The sequence below is a fragment of the Aphelocoma coerulescens genome (genome assembly GCF_041296385.1).
Source record: "Aphelocoma coerulescens isolate FSJ_1873_10779 chromosome Z unlocalized genomic scaffold, UR_Acoe_1.0 ChrZ, whole genome shotgun sequence".
NCBI lineage: Eukaryota > Metazoa > Chordata > Aves > Passeriformes > Corvidae > Aphelocoma > Aphelocoma coerulescens.
In genome coordinates, this window is record NW_027184085.1 from 13333428 (window position 1) to 13349861 (window position 16434).

The 16434-nt window shown below is 40.1% G+C and overlaps 1 protein-coding gene across 3 annotated transcripts in view; it reads right to left on the minus strand.

Annotated features, from left to right (window-relative positions):
* The window catches only part of LOC138103902 (leukemia inhibitory factor receptor-like), an 81769-nt gene that overhangs the window by 19455 nt on the left and 45880 nt on the right, over positions 1-16434 (minus strand). For all 3 annotated transcript variants that reach the window (XM_069002528.1, XM_069002527.1, XM_069002526.1), the window contains 9 exons: positions 12280-12434; positions 11468-11588; positions 9028-9170; positions 7469-7632; positions 6490-6664; positions 5941-6207; positions 5070-5199; positions 3108-3271; positions 1363-1508 (listed from right to left, as the gene is read on the minus strand). In XM_069002528.1, coding sequence (XP_068858629.1) covers positions 1363-1508; positions 3108-3271; positions 5070-5199; positions 5941-6207; positions 6490-6664; positions 7469-7632; positions 9028-9170; positions 11468-11588; positions 12280-12361 — 1392 coding nt within the window. In that variant the 5' untranslated portion in view covers positions 12362-12434. The remainder of the gene's footprint in view (positions 1-1362; positions 1509-3107; positions 3272-5069; positions 5200-5940; positions 6208-6489; positions 6665-7468; positions 7633-9027; positions 9171-11467; positions 11589-12279; positions 12435-16434) is intronic.

Consider the following 16434-nt stretch of genomic DNA (forward strand, 5'->3'; position numbering starts at 1 on the left):
GCAGGGTTCACAAACGAGTGCATGCCCCAGGTTTAGAGCTGTGTACTCCAAAAATATCTGAGTTCCTTTTGTAGTACTTAATCTCTGGTATTACTTGACACATGTAATTACAGAGAAAATAAGAAAGCTTAAGGCTTCCGTACTCATTAAGTGCTTTGAAAGTATTTTAAAAATACTCTCACAGAGCATGCACCCTATTATTTTGGAGGCATGTACATAATGATTATCTTCAGTCTTAGCTGCATCATTTCTGTGGCTCGATTTACGTTATTCAAGGCTGTGCTCAACAGCTGTGCCCAGCTGGCAACTAAATGCAGAGGGTAATAGAATACTGCTAAAAATCAAACAAGCATTTCAAAAAGAAGCCTCTGAGGTTAATGTGCTCAAATTAAAAATTCAGGCTCTGTGCACCAAGACCTAAGAATTCACTATGTGCCTACTTGAAATGTATGCACAAAGAAACTGGGGGTAAATCTCAGGCCAACTGAAATGCAGTCCTCATTAGGCTTCCTCAGTGGGACAAGTCACCCCATGCTAAGTCAGGCAATACAGAAGAGGATATATTCACACTACCTACACCCAGTATCTGATGCTGGTGTCTAAATTAGTATCCTAAGCTCCTCTGAAAGTCTGCAGAGTAAATATGCAGCTCCAGTCTGTGATGCAGAGCACCAGGCAGCAGCTGGAAGCCTGAATGGCTGAAAATCTGAACCCCACCCAGAAATATCACCTGCTGCAGAGGTCCTCACTGGGGTTTACTTACTGATACATCCCATGGGAGAATCCTTCCCTATCCTGTCTCTACATCACTGAGATATGACAGGTTTAGCAGCTGCCCATTATGGCCACATGCATGTCAACTGCTGACAGCAAACAAATGAACTGTTCTCTGAGGGGAAAAAATAAAGGGAGAAATTCAGCTGCAGATTGCAAGATCTGAAACAGCCACTGTGGAAGTCTGCAGGGCAGCAATGCATCCTGGAACAAGAGTGTGTTAATACAGCTTGCACCAGGAAGGACAAAGCACAAGGACTGTTACCTAAGAGGTCAGCACAAAGCACTATGCACCCCTTTCAAGTACCAAATAACACGGTGTGTAATTTGACTTTTCTCTAGTGTTCAAAATAAAAAAACACCAGCCAACCAACCTACCAACCAACAAACCAAAATCACCCAAAATAGGCAACAACAGAGATGAGCAGGAATATTTTTGATTTCAGTAAATGAACTTCTACTCATTACTACATTGATGATTTAATAAGATCATCAGAATGAAACTCTTAGTCAGAAAATAATTTGAAATGTGATTAGTTCAGTGAAAAAGATAATTTTTGGCACAAATGCTGATCTTTTAAAACTTACCAGTTTTTTCTCAGAGTGACCACTGATAATTTCAATTTGACACAGAAGCCTGATCCCAGCAAAGCTGCCATTTATAAACCAACGCAGTTGGATGCTTGTAGAGTTGTTTCCAGTAACAGTTAACTTTTCTGGGGTTTTTGGATGAACTTAAAAAGGAAAGAAAAAGCCTTCAGTTATAAGAAAAAAACCTCACTTAGTTCAGAAAAATCTTATTTTAGAAGATGAGAGAGAATAAGTGTTTCAATCAGCAACTGGGAAAACTGGTGCTGGGAAGGCACCTGCAAGCAGTCTCATTCCTGACTCTCTTCTCAGCTATCAAACATGGAAACAGATTTACTTAAGACTGGCTATACTGGAACATATAATAAAGAGTTGAGACACAGAAAAACATTTTCCCTCTTACTGATTTTATCAAAAAAGTGAAACATCAGCTATTTTAGATGACCACAGTGATGGATGAAATTTACTCAACTTGTTCAACTTCTGTGAACTTTTAAAGTCAGGACTTAAAATCTGCAGACTAGGATGGAGAAGGATTCCTAAAGGACTCCACCCCAAAACTCCCTTCACAGAATTTTTCAAAAATATTCAGCACTAATATTCACTGCTATTAGAGAAAAAAAAGTCTACTGTTGGAATTGGTCCAGTTACCCTTAAGGAAATATGTAGTCTGCTTCAGGAATTAAGTGGACACTGTGGGAAAGAAAGAAAAGGAAACAAATAGGAAATAGCAGCATATCACCTGAGTGTGAAGCAGCCCACTTTATAATCAACAGAAACAAATTATGTTTTACTCAACTCTGCCAATTTACTCTGACAATTCTAATCTCAGGCTAGTTGAACTGGGATCTGGACAAAAAACAATGCACTATCCTCATGCTTAAATTCAGTTTTTTGGAGAACAGCAGAATACTGCAACCAATAGGAATCCCTGAAACCTCAGCTGTCGTTGTGGAGGAGAAAAGGGTGGCAATGCTAGAGAGGTGGTCATCTCCCTTTCCTTTTTTAAACTGAAGATCTAAAGAGAAAAGTTACTCCTTTCTCCAAACCATGACAGCAGATTACCATGGCTATTACCAATAGCATGCAATAGTCCAGATATTACCTTCTGTCTTTTCATGCTATTACTTTTATGCTCCAAATCCTGCTGCGGTTAAACTGTGTGATATTTTGTCCTATAAGCAGACACTGAAATACAGGGTCATTTACAGTTCACCCCAATTTTAATTGATGTGTAATAGAATATGAGACAAAACATAAACTTGCCCAGAGAAGTTGTGGATACCTCATCCCTGGAAGTGCTCAAGGCCAGGTTGGATGGGGCCCTGAGCAAACCTGATCCAGTGCATGGCATCCCTGTCCCTGGCAGGAGGAGGGGGCATGGGGAGTGTATGTGGTGTGTTGGAACTAAATGGTATTAAGGTCCCTTCCAACCCAAGCCACTCTGGGATTCCATGATAAACAGCAGCTGGCTAATTATTAGATCACGTATTAGCATTTATCACACAGCAGTCTGTCAAATATGGCAGCACTGGTGTTGATAACTGGCATCTCCCTGTACAGCTCATCATTGCCTCAGGACATGCCCTGAGTCAAGTTCAAATTATTGAATATGGCAATAATCTGGTGACAATTAAGGAAGATAATGAAAAGTATACCATGTCAGAGCTCTTCAATCCCAAAACCAATAAACAGTTAGCATGTATTAAACATATCTGTTTCCCTTTTTAATTCATTAGTCTTACCTCTTTGAGTTATATCAACCAAAAGAGATGACTGTGCTTGCCCAATAGGATTGGAGACATCTAATATGAAATCATAGGTTTTTTGATCAGGCAGTACTGGAAAGCCACAGACACGCTCTCTGTTCATTTCATTGACTTCACATGAAACATTTTTACTAGATATTCTACAAAGTAAAGAGAGGAGGGAAAAGCTTAATCTTTGAGTAAGTTAATTCCTAGCAACAGTCAGAAATCTAGACCAAAAACATGATACAGAACAATGAGTTCAGTTCACACGGCTTACAGAATGATTTGATTGCAGAGGCATATCTAACACCACAAAGCAGGTTAAAGTGGCATCAGTCATGACTTGCCCTGTTCTCATGTGAAACTCTCCTCTTCCACTAGCATAACATTTCCACTCTCTCACTTCCCAAAAGCCTGGAAAACAGGTAGGTCCTGTAAAACCACCTCACAAGTCACAACTCAGATTCTGATTTAAAGTATCTTTGTTCAGATCAGCATACATTTACATTTAAAGAATTTTCTTAATTGCTTTCTGAACTAGTAAGATGCTACACATATTGTCTTCCTAAAAGCCCTGTCAAATCTGAACTAAGGTTTGTTACCTGGAATACATGCACTAGTCCCAGCTGTCTTTTAACTGAGAGTAGGACAGGCAGTCTGATAACAGACAAGAACAGTGGTGCATCTTTAGGGATAAAATCTAAATTGTTTATCTGTATGCATGTACATATATTTGCTTTAATTACAATCTGTGTAAGCCTCTCATTCAAGCAGCACAACTAACTTGTTCCCTTGGGCATTTTTATCATGTTCTAGCTGAGCTCTGATCTCCCTCCACGCCACACTCTCTATTTCAATAGTTCAGTGTGGGCTGAGAACAAGGATGAGAGTATTTATCCTGAAATGCATGACAATAATCTCACAGCTTTGGGCTGAGCAAAACAAGACTGGACAACATCCTTCCTCATAAGATGAATATAGGCAGTGACTGAAGCGCCTTTCCTCTGAATACCTGCTCTGTTTTGTCCATCTCTTTGCACCCTACCCAGTGGCTTTTTTAGCACTGGCACTCTAGATGACATCTCTGACTGTAACTCAAACCTCATTGCCTCCAGCATGCTTCTAAGCAACCATGAGACTCCATTTCTCATCATTTTGTGTGACTCAGGCCTCTCCTGGCTTCTTTCCCTGACTGCTCCTTTGGAATGACACAGGAGCCTCCTCACCATGGGAATTTTGTTAGCTCCTCACTAACTTCTAATCACAATCACCAGGAGGTGATTTGCACTTTGCACGTGCTATTCCAAACAACATTTCTTCTTTTTCAAGGCTTTACGTGGTGTAAGACAATGTAGTAGGACACTACGTGACTGCTTTCTGTGGGTGAAACCAGTATTTGTCCCTTTCAATGTTTTATGGGTAACATTTACTCTGCTTGCTCTAATTCTTAATGCTGAGAGGAGAACGGATGGAGGCCAACTGCTATTTTCCCTAGTGGCATTTGGGAAAGGCCCTACGACCTGCCTTACAATTGTTTCTCAGTGAACTTCTGTCATCCTGCTTAGCAGAAGTTCAGTAAATGTCTGACACAATCTGACCCAGGTTACATATTAAAAAAAAAAATTAAAATTAGTGATTGACTCCTCCTATCTCCCTTTTTCATATTGGCCTTGTCCACATGTTGGCAGCAACCTGAGACACTAAGGCCTTTATCTAATTGTGAGTTCATAATGGTATAAACCTTAGCGAAAAGTCATCCTTAATTCCCATTGGAATTTTGCTGGGCTAGATAAGGGTTTTCCAAGTTTAGTTTAGGTACAGCTCCCAGAAACTCTTGGAAAGTATTTTAGGCTCTAAGCAATCACATTTAAATAGGTATAATGCAGTAAGTCGCAGGCAGCAATGGAGGTATTTGAGTTGTACCCTTTTACTCCTTTTAGTGCTGATTAATTTTACCTTTCAAACAGACTGTACTTTGTTTTTCGTTCTCCATATAGTCCACTGGGCCTGCCTGGTTTCCAGGTGCATTTTATTATCAGAAAGTTGGATGTTTCACAGCTGAGGTTTTGGGGAATATCAGGAGCATCTGTAGCATGAAAGGAAACCAAATCAGTTAGCTGATGTTTTCCCATCCCAGTGTGACATTTGGGTCACTGGCTTCCTGAAAGCATGGCTCTTTTGTTTTGCTGGGCCTAGATTGCGTGCTTCAAAAATACATGGCAATAGTTACACCCCAATCACAGAAGTAATATGCTTTTAAAAAAATGACAATAAAGTAGATGGATAATTATTATCAGCCCCATCTGACTAACACTTGACTTGAGAATTCTAAGTGGGTGGGTAATCTGGCAAATCACATGCAAACATGTTCACAAGCTCCAGGCTCTGACCTGGAAGTGTTTCACTGAAACTCTGCCAAGAGTTTTCTTAAAGTCTGAGCATCAGTTCAGCTGCTGAGCAATGCAGGAATGCTGTTGGCTGTGCGTCACATTTTCTAACATGCCAGCCCCACCACTGCTTTGAATTCTCCAAACAAGTCGTGTCAAGGAAATGGTCCCTTTAGCATGAATTCCACATGGAATTTGAAAATTAAAGCAAGCCCTGAATGGCTCATCCTCTTCACCATACCGTCTCATCATTCCAGACTTGGTGCCTCCACCAAGAGCTGGCCTTTTCACAGTGAAATCAAACAAGTACAATCCCCAGTTCAACTTCAAAACCAAGGGCCAAGAGGAAAAAAAGCCACAATAGTATTTTTTTCCTAGCACAACTCTAAGAGTCTCAAAATTGTTTTGATTTTTCTAAGGTTAGTAAACATGATACATACATCCTACAAACACGACAGATCCATCCATCCCATTTTCGAGTCTGCACACTACATTTGTCCCGCTGCTATTAGAAGCACTGGCATTTAGCACTCTGATGGCATGGCTTCTACTGCTCAGTTGCATCATTGTGTAGGATTTTGATCCATAAGTCATATTTGTTATGCGCTGATCTTCTTCATGGACACAACAAAATGTCACATCTGAACCTACTGCAACCACAGTGTCCAGAGGAAACACTCCACTTCCACCGGGCTCAGTATCTTTTCCTAGCAGAGAAGGAATAAAACAAACAAAAAAAAAAAACCAAGAAACCTTGCATGAACAATTTGCTATAAACATGATGTGATCAGCTAAAATGTGACTGAGGAGCACTCCAATGCACACAAATAAATGTATGCTAGGTTTCAGTAACTAGTGATAGTATTTTTTCTCTAATCAAAACAGTCTCAAAGGCAGCAGCTCATCACTGCCTAATGCCCTTCCTCTGACTTTGGCTTAATTCTTATAAAGAAATAAAAGTCCGCATGGTAGCAAGGGAACAAACATACCGGGGATCACTTCTGCTGGGCTCCAGTCACTCCAATCCTTGGGGCCAACAAACTGTGTTGCATTAATGTAACAGCGAATCTTCACATAGTGTGAAGTACACTCCAAAGGCATATCTGATGTCCAGTTCCAAGAAAGAATGATGTCTTCATGAGTCAGTTTTGAGTAGTAAGTAACCTGCAAAGTTTTTGCACCAAGAAAGCAACCAAGACAGAGCTTATGAACACCTGCTAAAAATGACATATAATCTCCCAAGTGTCAACAGAATGGTAAATTAGGCGAAGTAAATCATAACATCCTCATAAATTATTGCAGTGTTCTACCTAACTTTTAGTTGTGCTGTTAATTTACCTGGACAAAAGCCTAAGTTGCTAAATAGCCCACTAGCTAGGTAGTCTGTCAGCCAGAAATACCAGAGGGCAGATATTTGAGGGAAACCAGGAAGATTTCCATGCATGTAAAGAGGTATACACTGCATCCTGGGCTTCTCCCAGGCAGGGAAATGTTCCAACTTCTCCAAAATAAAACTCTTCTAATATTATTCCCAGGCTGCACATTTTGTCTTTTCTCCATTACTAAAATGTATAGCACAGAGCTACAAACTGGCCTGGAAAAACTCCGGTTACAAAAGAAGAAAAAAGCAAGCTGAGCATTCAAAGATGACCAAGACAGGAGACACTGCTGGAGTTATAGAGACAATGGTGTAAAGTATCTGCCAAATTCATAAGTAAGTTTGAATTATAAAATCCTTGTACCAGGAAAAAAACAAACTGCTGTGACTAAGTATCAACAGTACAGTAGCCAGTGTTGCCATAATGTTGAAATTTAACAAGAAGTTACCTACCAGAAACATGACTACACTCAGGTCCTGCAAAGCTCTACTATCTTCATCATTCTCAGTTTTTTTCAAGTGACATCTCAGAACATTACCAAGGGCAGAAATTGTACATATATTTTTCATAAAGGAAGAAAGGGACTTACTTGTGTAACTTCTTCCATTGCTTCTTTTCGGAGTATCTGAATCTGCCAAAGGGCATCCAGTCCATACGGGAAGACCAATCCATTATCACTCCACTTCAGATTTAATGTGGAAGTTGGAAAGTCAGGCGTTAAACTAAGAATGTGTGGCGTGACAGGAACAAAGGCTTGAAAAAGAGGCAGGGGGAAGAAGCCATATTCAGGTCATTAGTCAGCAACACCAGCCCTACAGGTGTTTTAACAGCCACATCTTTCTGCTCTGAACTGGCTAGTAGCCATACAAACACATAATTCAACCTCTGTAATTAGAACAAGTCTCTGTGGCTACTTGAGCATGAGAGTTCTCAGGAAAGCAGAGGTGCTGGTGAATCATCAGGTAGCATTTTCTTTTAATACCTCAGCTTGCAGATGGGCAAGTAACTGATTGTGAATAGGACTCTTCACAATGCATAGTAGGGAACACATCCCATCTTTCACAACCTCCCTTCAATGCCACAGTGATAAAGGAAACATGGTGGCAGTCTTTGAAGTGCACATGAGAACACTTCTAGGGACGATGGTGGAAAAACATCCCCAGAAGAAGAAGTATGTTTTGGAGAGCAGTAGGGAAGTGAGGACTTGCAACAAAAGGGAGAGTGGCAAGGAAGGAGAGCACAAGATGGAAGAAGCTCACATGAGGTTCTGAAGATGATCATGGGGAAAGTGATTTTAAGCTACAAGAAGTACTAAGGGCATGAGATCACAGAGGGGACAGGACAGGGAGATTAAACAGAAGCATCTCATCTGTAAATGTGTGGTGGTCAGCAAGAGCTTGAGAAACAGGGAAGAACCTTGGTAATACAAGGGTTATGGCATTCATTGGGCCTGGTGCAAGCAAAAACATTTTAAAAATGTGTGATACATCCCACTTCCTGACTTCCTGAATCTGAGAGCTTGCAAAGTGTTCAGCACAATCAAACTGCCCATGATAACCTGTGATGAACCCGAGAGACTCATCGTGTTGACCAAATATTTTTGAGTTGCATTTTGTTGAAGTTCATAAGCTGCTCTTGACTGTAAACAGAACCATGGATAAGAAGTGTTACTGACACTAGAATTTGACTACACTGAAGGAGTAAGCAAGCAAACCAAAGGCAAAAAATAGAGCAAGGATGGCAGATTGTGTCATTGCCATCTTCTGTTGACAACTTTCTTCTTTTCCTGGAAGGAAGTGGGAAAAAGTCTAATTTACTTAAACATGTAGATTAGGAATTTGTTTACAAATGCTTCCTAATTTATAAGTAGGACAAAAAAGGGCAAAGAGTGAGGGATGTAACGTTGTATTTTGTTTTCCTCCTCACATTCTGCCCTTGGTTTTTTTGCTATGAACTATGGGTACGTGGAGTATTCTTTCTCTTGAAAGGTTAGAGAAAACAATGATATATGGTAGCCTCATATGGACTAAGCATATCAACATTCTACATACAGGAATGCTGCCAAAGAAACCTACAAGCATATACACATCTGAAGAGTTGTTAAACATAGTATAAAGGCCTTAGGTACACATATGACCTGATACTTACAGATGTCTTTCTGGTGAATTACAAATTCTTTGGTGGCAAAAGCAGTTCCAGGGCTTTTGATTGTCACTGTGATGGAGCTCTCTGGGACTGGAATCTCAACCCTTCTCTCCTTAGTTTTAAAACACACTTGAGGGGTAAGGTCACTGAAAAGACAGAGGGGATTAAGCAGTTATTTCAGCTGATAGGAAGCTAAGGCAAGTTAAGTCCTATTCTTGCACACTAACAAAACACAAATTATCTGTAATAAACAGAAAACTCCATATCAAGTTTGTGAAGAAATGAGCCTTAGACAGGCTTTAATCTCAGATTAATGGCATTCCCTCACCTTTCAAGTCACTTTTTATCATACTGATAGGTTGTGCACTGGCTGTATAATGCGACCACCTAGTTGTTAAGAGAACACTTCACTTTGCTTTTTAACCAAAATCATAGAATCATAGAATGGTTAAGGTTGGAAAAAACCTTTAAGGTCAGCAACTGTTAACCTAGCACAAGCACCATGTTCACTATTCAACCATGTCCTTAAGTACCATATCCACATGTTTTTTGAACACTTCAGGGATGGTGACTCCACCACTTCCCTGGGCACTCCGTTCCAATGCTTTACAACCCTTTTTGTGCAAAAATTTTTCTTAATATTTTACTATCTTCTTAATATTAAACTTGAGGCCAACAAAAGACATGTTTCTGAAACCTAGTCACCATGAATCAATATTTCAAAATAAGAAAAATAAAAAACCCCAAACCAAACCTAATAGTATTGCCCCCTCTCTTTGTGTTTCCTGACTCACTCTCCCTCCATGTCTTCTCAAAGCAAGGGCATATGGGTTGAAAGGGCAGGTTTACTATCTGTGTCCACATCTTTGAACAAATCTTTTAGCTCCCTTCTGTTGCTCAGCTCACAAGGAAAGAGCAGATAGCAGGGCAGAGGATTCCTAAGATACCAGGTGAAAATGCAGTCTGTGCTTAATGTTTGTGCAGTGCTCAGCACAACATGATCTGGCTTTTGTCTTCAAATTGTAGATATATACAGGAAACAATAATGGATGGGTCAAGTCCTTTTGCTCATTATCACGGATATGCAACTAGAAAGGCAAAAAGTTTGGAAAAATCCAGACCTTCCTCTTGGGGGAATGACGGCAGGAAGGAAAGCAGAGAGAACAATGCCAGACTTCCTGCTGAGGGACTGTTACTCACTTAGAAACTGGAACAGGACCCTGGAGCTCCCATCGGCTGGAGTCAAGAGCTTGGGTTGAACTCTTAAGATTCACACAAGACTCTGGGCTAGCAAAGGCCAGCTGAGACTTGAGTGCTCAGAAAGGCTATTCCTCCTCAGTACTGATATATTATTAGAGGATGTTTGGGCAACTGAAAAACTAAACCTCTTTTCTTCAGGAATGTCTGCACCAAGCTCATCTCAGACTCTCTGCTTCAGGGACCCCAGCCTGTCCTGCTTTGCTAAGGAGGGACAGCAGCAGCTACATGATTGTTCTTGTTCAGAGGGCAGTACCTCATGAACTCTGCACTTCTGAACTCTCGCCACAGGGTCATATATATGGTGTTTTTTTTAAATAGAAATGATAGCTGGCAATGCAGCAGGAATAATGAGACACAGAAAATCAAGCATGTAGGTGGACTAAGTGCAGCCAAGCCCTGGGACCCCAAGGAAAAGTCTGGGCTGCCTGCAGAATTTACAGGAAAAAAAGACAGTACAAATATCTGGATTGGGGGCAGGATTAAGATGCAGAATGGATTTGAACTCATCCCTAGCCCATGATAAGTATTTGGCAGACCCACAGCATGGGGAATTGAACATGTAGTTCTCATTAGTGAAAAACACACAGAAGATTTAAGTTTTTTTAACTTTTCTCAAAATTCTCAACTTGCATTCACTTCAGAAAAGCTGTTTTAATTGTGAAATACTTTTTACATTTTCTCTAATACAGTGTTCTTCAGATAGCTTAAAATTTACAAAGGTTGTAAGGCAGTCGCTGAAAGATTTTTCCTGTTTTTCCACATGAAATCCACATGAATCTCAACACTTGTGTTATATATTCTACTGCCTTGGATCACAACATCAGGATTCACTGCTTCCAACTCTAATTTCCTTTTGGACTGAACCTCTTTTGAAGATATCCCTCATGAAAACTCTGAGCAAGGGATAGGCAGACACACAGAGAAGTCTGAGTAAATAAGAGCATCTTCCAGTCCTTTGAACAGAGCAAACAGATTTTGGCAGGCAAATTGTTAGCATGGAACAGTTTTGCCAGAAACGCTGCCATTGCCTGAGTTAACAAGGCCTAGGGGGAGCACCACCCAAGGAAAACTGATGGGGAGATGCTGGGAAACAACAGCATCACAATTTCCATGGGCAGTGACTGAGGAAAAACGGTATTTTCATCATTTGGTATTTTTCAACCAGGTATGTGGGGGGACTTACTTGGTAGCATAGCAAAAGTCAGTTTGTCCACGTCTTCCTCTAGAAGAGACATCCCAAGTACAGAGCATTTTATGTAAATTGTGCGTTACACATTTCAAATTCTGGGGGTCCCCTAGAGAGCCTGAAATCATATAAGAAAAAAAATTGTCAAAATACAGTCAAAAATTGTAGGTCAAAAATGAGCAACTGTAAAACAACTGCTATTTTTCACATCTATAACCATTCTTCTTACATTTGTATTGCATGCATGTCTAGCCAGTATTTTAAAACTGTTGAATGATTTGTGTGCCTGGTTAGACAGCCACAGACTCACTCATTTCTAGAGGGACCAGAGATCTGGATTTATACCCATGTGTATAACAGAGGCAGCTGCCTCTTGCCACAATACCCGTTCCTTGCCTAGCCTAATAAGCAGGCTTTGGGCCAATGGCAAAACCACAAGCTTTGATTTTTTGCTCTCCTCCATGTCATACATGGAGGGCGATTAATGACAGAAGGGCAGTTAATGATAACGTGTGAAATGGTTGAAGAGAGCCAACAAAAGGCTTCAATGCAGACATTTACACCAATGCATATGCAGACTATCAGTGGCACTATGGAGAATTTAACGCCCAGTTTTTCACTGGTTTAGAAGATGCTGCTGGGTGCTGGAAAGCAGAGACCAGGCCTGGCACTGCCTCCATCCCTAGGATGATGTGGGGCCACAGAGGAGACAGGTTTTGAACATACATATAGTAGGAAAGCAATGCAATTACAAAGTACAGAAGTTACAGAGAAAAAGTAGTTAGTGAATTACATGGCAATAAACTTACCTATCTCTTGGCTATATACTAAGCTTCTTGAGCACAAAATAGCTAGTGCTAAAAGGCAGCGGAGGCTTGAGTTCTCCCACATTCTTCTACTGTTTGTTTTAAGAATAGCAGCTTTAAGCGGGAGTAAACGTCATCTTCCAACAAGCCGGTCAGTTCTAAAATTAAATACAGAAATAAAAAAAAAAAAAAACCAAAGTTTTAAGTTCTAGACCTGGTATGCCACAAATGCCACTTTTTGTTCCATATACTTTTCTTCTTCTGTCATGTTCCCAGGCATAGCAACTCCTTTTTCTTCATCTGTCAAACAAACCTCTTCTCTGTCCCAACAACTCCTCGATTCATGCATTTTCAGTAAGATATTTCTTCAGGAATCATAGACATATAAAACTCTATAGTCCATAGGTATTCTGCAGGACTATCTAATATCAGAACAGAACAGGCATGGCAGAATATTCCCCTAGAATAAGTCTCTTCATCTTAGATGAAATGCCATATCCACAAAAGATACTGTATATCGTGAATGGAAATGTCCCCTACTTCATTTACACACTTAAGACCAAACATACCATCTGTTTTCTTCTTTCCTCTGTTCAATTTTCATATTGCTGCTATTCAAAGCTATGGAATGCCCAAGACATTGCAGAACCAGACCTTATCACCCAGGATCACTGGTTCAATACAGTGTTAACTAATAACCCCTGGAGGAAAAATAATGGGGAAAAAAAAGTGAGCCATTTCTCTATCAAAAGATACTTGTCGCTGCAACTACTGACCTTAGAGTAAAAACTTATCTGGATGTTTAGTGTGCCCATTGAAGATTAACGGGTTTCTTGTTTTAAAAGGAGAAGTTCAGCTGTTTGGCAGGACCCAGGCAACACATTCAGTTCCACCCATACATCAACCACCTTCAGATTTTGTTCTCAAAAAGGAAAAACTGAAGGAAAACCTATCCAAAGCTCAGTCAATTCCTGGTGCATGGTTTCCCTGCTACCTGAAATCTATGAAGACTTGAGCACCCTTCCAGACACCATAACTCCCAGGTAGCAAGAGGACTTCTCTCAGCAACCAACAGCAGGAGCTGGGCCATTTTCATGTGAGAATATGACCAAGCCTACAGCTTTGTTCCCATTTTGTCCAGGCTCCGATTTTGAAACGCTCCTGACCTTGACTGAGAAATATCTTCCAAAGCCAGATGAACATCACTGGCAGAACAAACTTTGTCTAAAAGCCTCTGTAATTGTAAAAGAAACCCCTTTTCACTGAAGTCCCCTGTGCCACAAGGAGTGTGCTCCCTCATCCCTGCAATACAACTATGCATTTTCATTAGTTTGGTTTTTTGTTTTTGTTTATTTTTGTAAGGAATCCTCCCTTAGGGGACAGCTGGAAATGGCTGAAGTACTCTTCGGTCCCTTACCAATCTGCACTGTGCAAGGAGAAACACAGCAGCACTATGCCAAATAATCCAGAGATGCTCAAAAGAGGCCATTTCTCTTCTTTCTCTTGGTCTGCAATAACCAGTCTGAAGGAAAGGCCCAGGCAGCACAAGAGATGAGAGAAATGCTATGGAAAAGACCACTGTTACATATGGAGGGACACCCATAAAACATAATAGTTATTTTAATTTCAGCATGTTCTCAAACCATTTGAAAACCTCATTAAACACACACTAATTTAAGCTACACTGCCCCCAGCCAGTATCATTCATATATTCCTAATTTGTAATATCCATGCTGTGCAACTTGTTAAAAGCCAAATCAGGAGCAGAGGCTGAAAAATCCAGGAAAAGATGAATCAAGAACCAACGAGCATATAAAATATACTAATCTCTGTGCCAAATTCCCCCACTGTATTCTGGTGTATCTCAGAGTCTTCATACTGTATTTCTCCATGCTATTAATGAAAATATGGGATGTTATCTCCAGGTTTAAACTTTGCTCACAAAACTTTAACTTCATACAAAACTTGAAGACCACTCAGACAGGCCTGGGAGTTACATGAATAAAATGACTGATTTATATTTATGAAGTATATGTAAATTTTATCTGTTTCTGAGGACTTCTTTGAAGGCTATTTCCAGTTTGCAGAAAAGTCCAAACCCAAAATTTCAAGCTCTATATCACAATTGATTGACAGACCCCTATCAGCTGGCAAAGTCTAGGAAAGAATAAAAAGCCCTGATGCCATATGAAGGAGAGAGAACTGTGATAGTAATTAAATCCCAAGCCTCTCATATTATTCCCAACCCTCTAAACACATTACCTGTGTAGATTTGTGCAAAACCTGTTTGGTCATGCCAGGTTTATGAGGTAGATTCAGCAACAATGTGTGTGTGTGTATTCTAACAAAATCTGGTTTTCTGTACCTCTTTCAACACATAGCTTACTGAGTTGTCCTCCTACTGAAAAATTTTTAAGAGTAACATCATAGCAGTGCATTACAAGAAATCTGAGTCATACCAAGTTCTCCTAATTCAAAGCACAGTTTTAATTTCAGTTTCAGAGTCAGGCACAGAAGTGAACCTATGTAGTCTCATGCAGGGTATGATGAGAGTCTTGCAAACCACAAACTTTCGTAACAAGAATAGACTCCCTGGCTCTTGTGTTCTCATACACATTTTATAACTTGCTGAAAAGTTGGCAATTAGAAGCCTCACGTCACATAATTAAATGCCATTAGTCAGGAGAGAAGATTCCCATTTATAAGCTTGTTTTAATTACAAAGTTACAAAATAATTGAAGTACTTTAAAAATAGGAAGTTTCCTTTCTTTTGATGAAAGCTGCCTTCCATCAGTTCAAGACTAACTCAAACAAGGAAAGGATGTTTTTCCTTACCCTGAAAGATATCAAAAGCATGTTATCCTCTAGACAGAGGTACTCTTAGGAGTAAGGGATATTTATGTAGGACAAGAAAGCTCACCATTGTCAGAAGAAGGCAAAACCTTGACCATTGTTGGCCGGAGCGCAACAAGAGCAGTTGTTACTAAATGTAAATGTCTTTACATTGCAGGTCTTTGTTTCTAAAAATGGTATGAAGGGGGCTAGGCCCATTGTCTCCACCAGAAAAAGCTATTAGAATTAAACCACTTTTAACAGTTGTCCATCTTAAAAAAATATCAGCAATGGCACATCCCATGACAATCTCATTTCCTTGGGCAATGTATTTGTATCACTTCACTGGCATGATCATCAGTGTTTCAAATGTGCTCCACAACTATCTCTTGCTCCATTTTAAGCACATTACTTTGTCCTATATCCAGGAGACAAAGAACAGTTTATCCTCTGCCTTGCAGCAACCTCTTACATAGAAGATGACTGATATCAGCTCTCCAATAGCTCCTCCCTTAAAAACTCCAATTTTTTTCACCATTTCACAGTCTCACTTTTTAGATTTCTGATCATTCCCGGAATAAACATTTCTCTGTGAACCAAAGCTGCTGTATCCACAGTTTTGAAATATCTCTGCCCTGAGGCCTGAGCATTATCAAGAACAATGAAGGAACTTTCCTAAGGCAAACCTATGTGTTTACACAGCCCATGCTGTATTTGCTTTCTCCTACATTCAGACCTTGTTGACTTAATTTCGGTGTGTGATCCAGCCTTGGATACTGTACAAAGCTGACACATAGCTGTTTATTTAGTACTTCAGACTTCAATCTCATCCTCAAATGGACTGCAAATCTCCTCACTGAGCATGAGTGTATTTGCACAGCAAATTCATCTTAAAGCCTTTGCCTGAAAAGGTCTTTCTCTTTTGAAATTTTAAAATATGGAAAGAGCCTCCAATAAGTCTTAGCTAAGTAAAAAAACTGTGGGCGTATATAAAAAGTATTCACATGCAAATTCATGCCATACCAACAGCAAAGGTATGATAGGCTGCAGTGCATACTCCCCTTTTTTAAGAACAGCTACTACAAGCAGGATTCCATAATAACTGTTGGAAGGTACAGCACATGGGAATGTCCTTACTTCTGCCCAGGGCTTTATGTCATGTAGAGGAACAACCCTTGTGCCTGTGGTCAGAAAAAAGAAATTCTAAATTTCTTTTTACACAGACAAGGTAGTAAAAGAACAGTTAAATTCATATTCTTAACCACTGAAGCCAGCAGTTGGTGGCCTATATTTAAAAGAGCTCAATAGCCATCATAGACTTTTAAA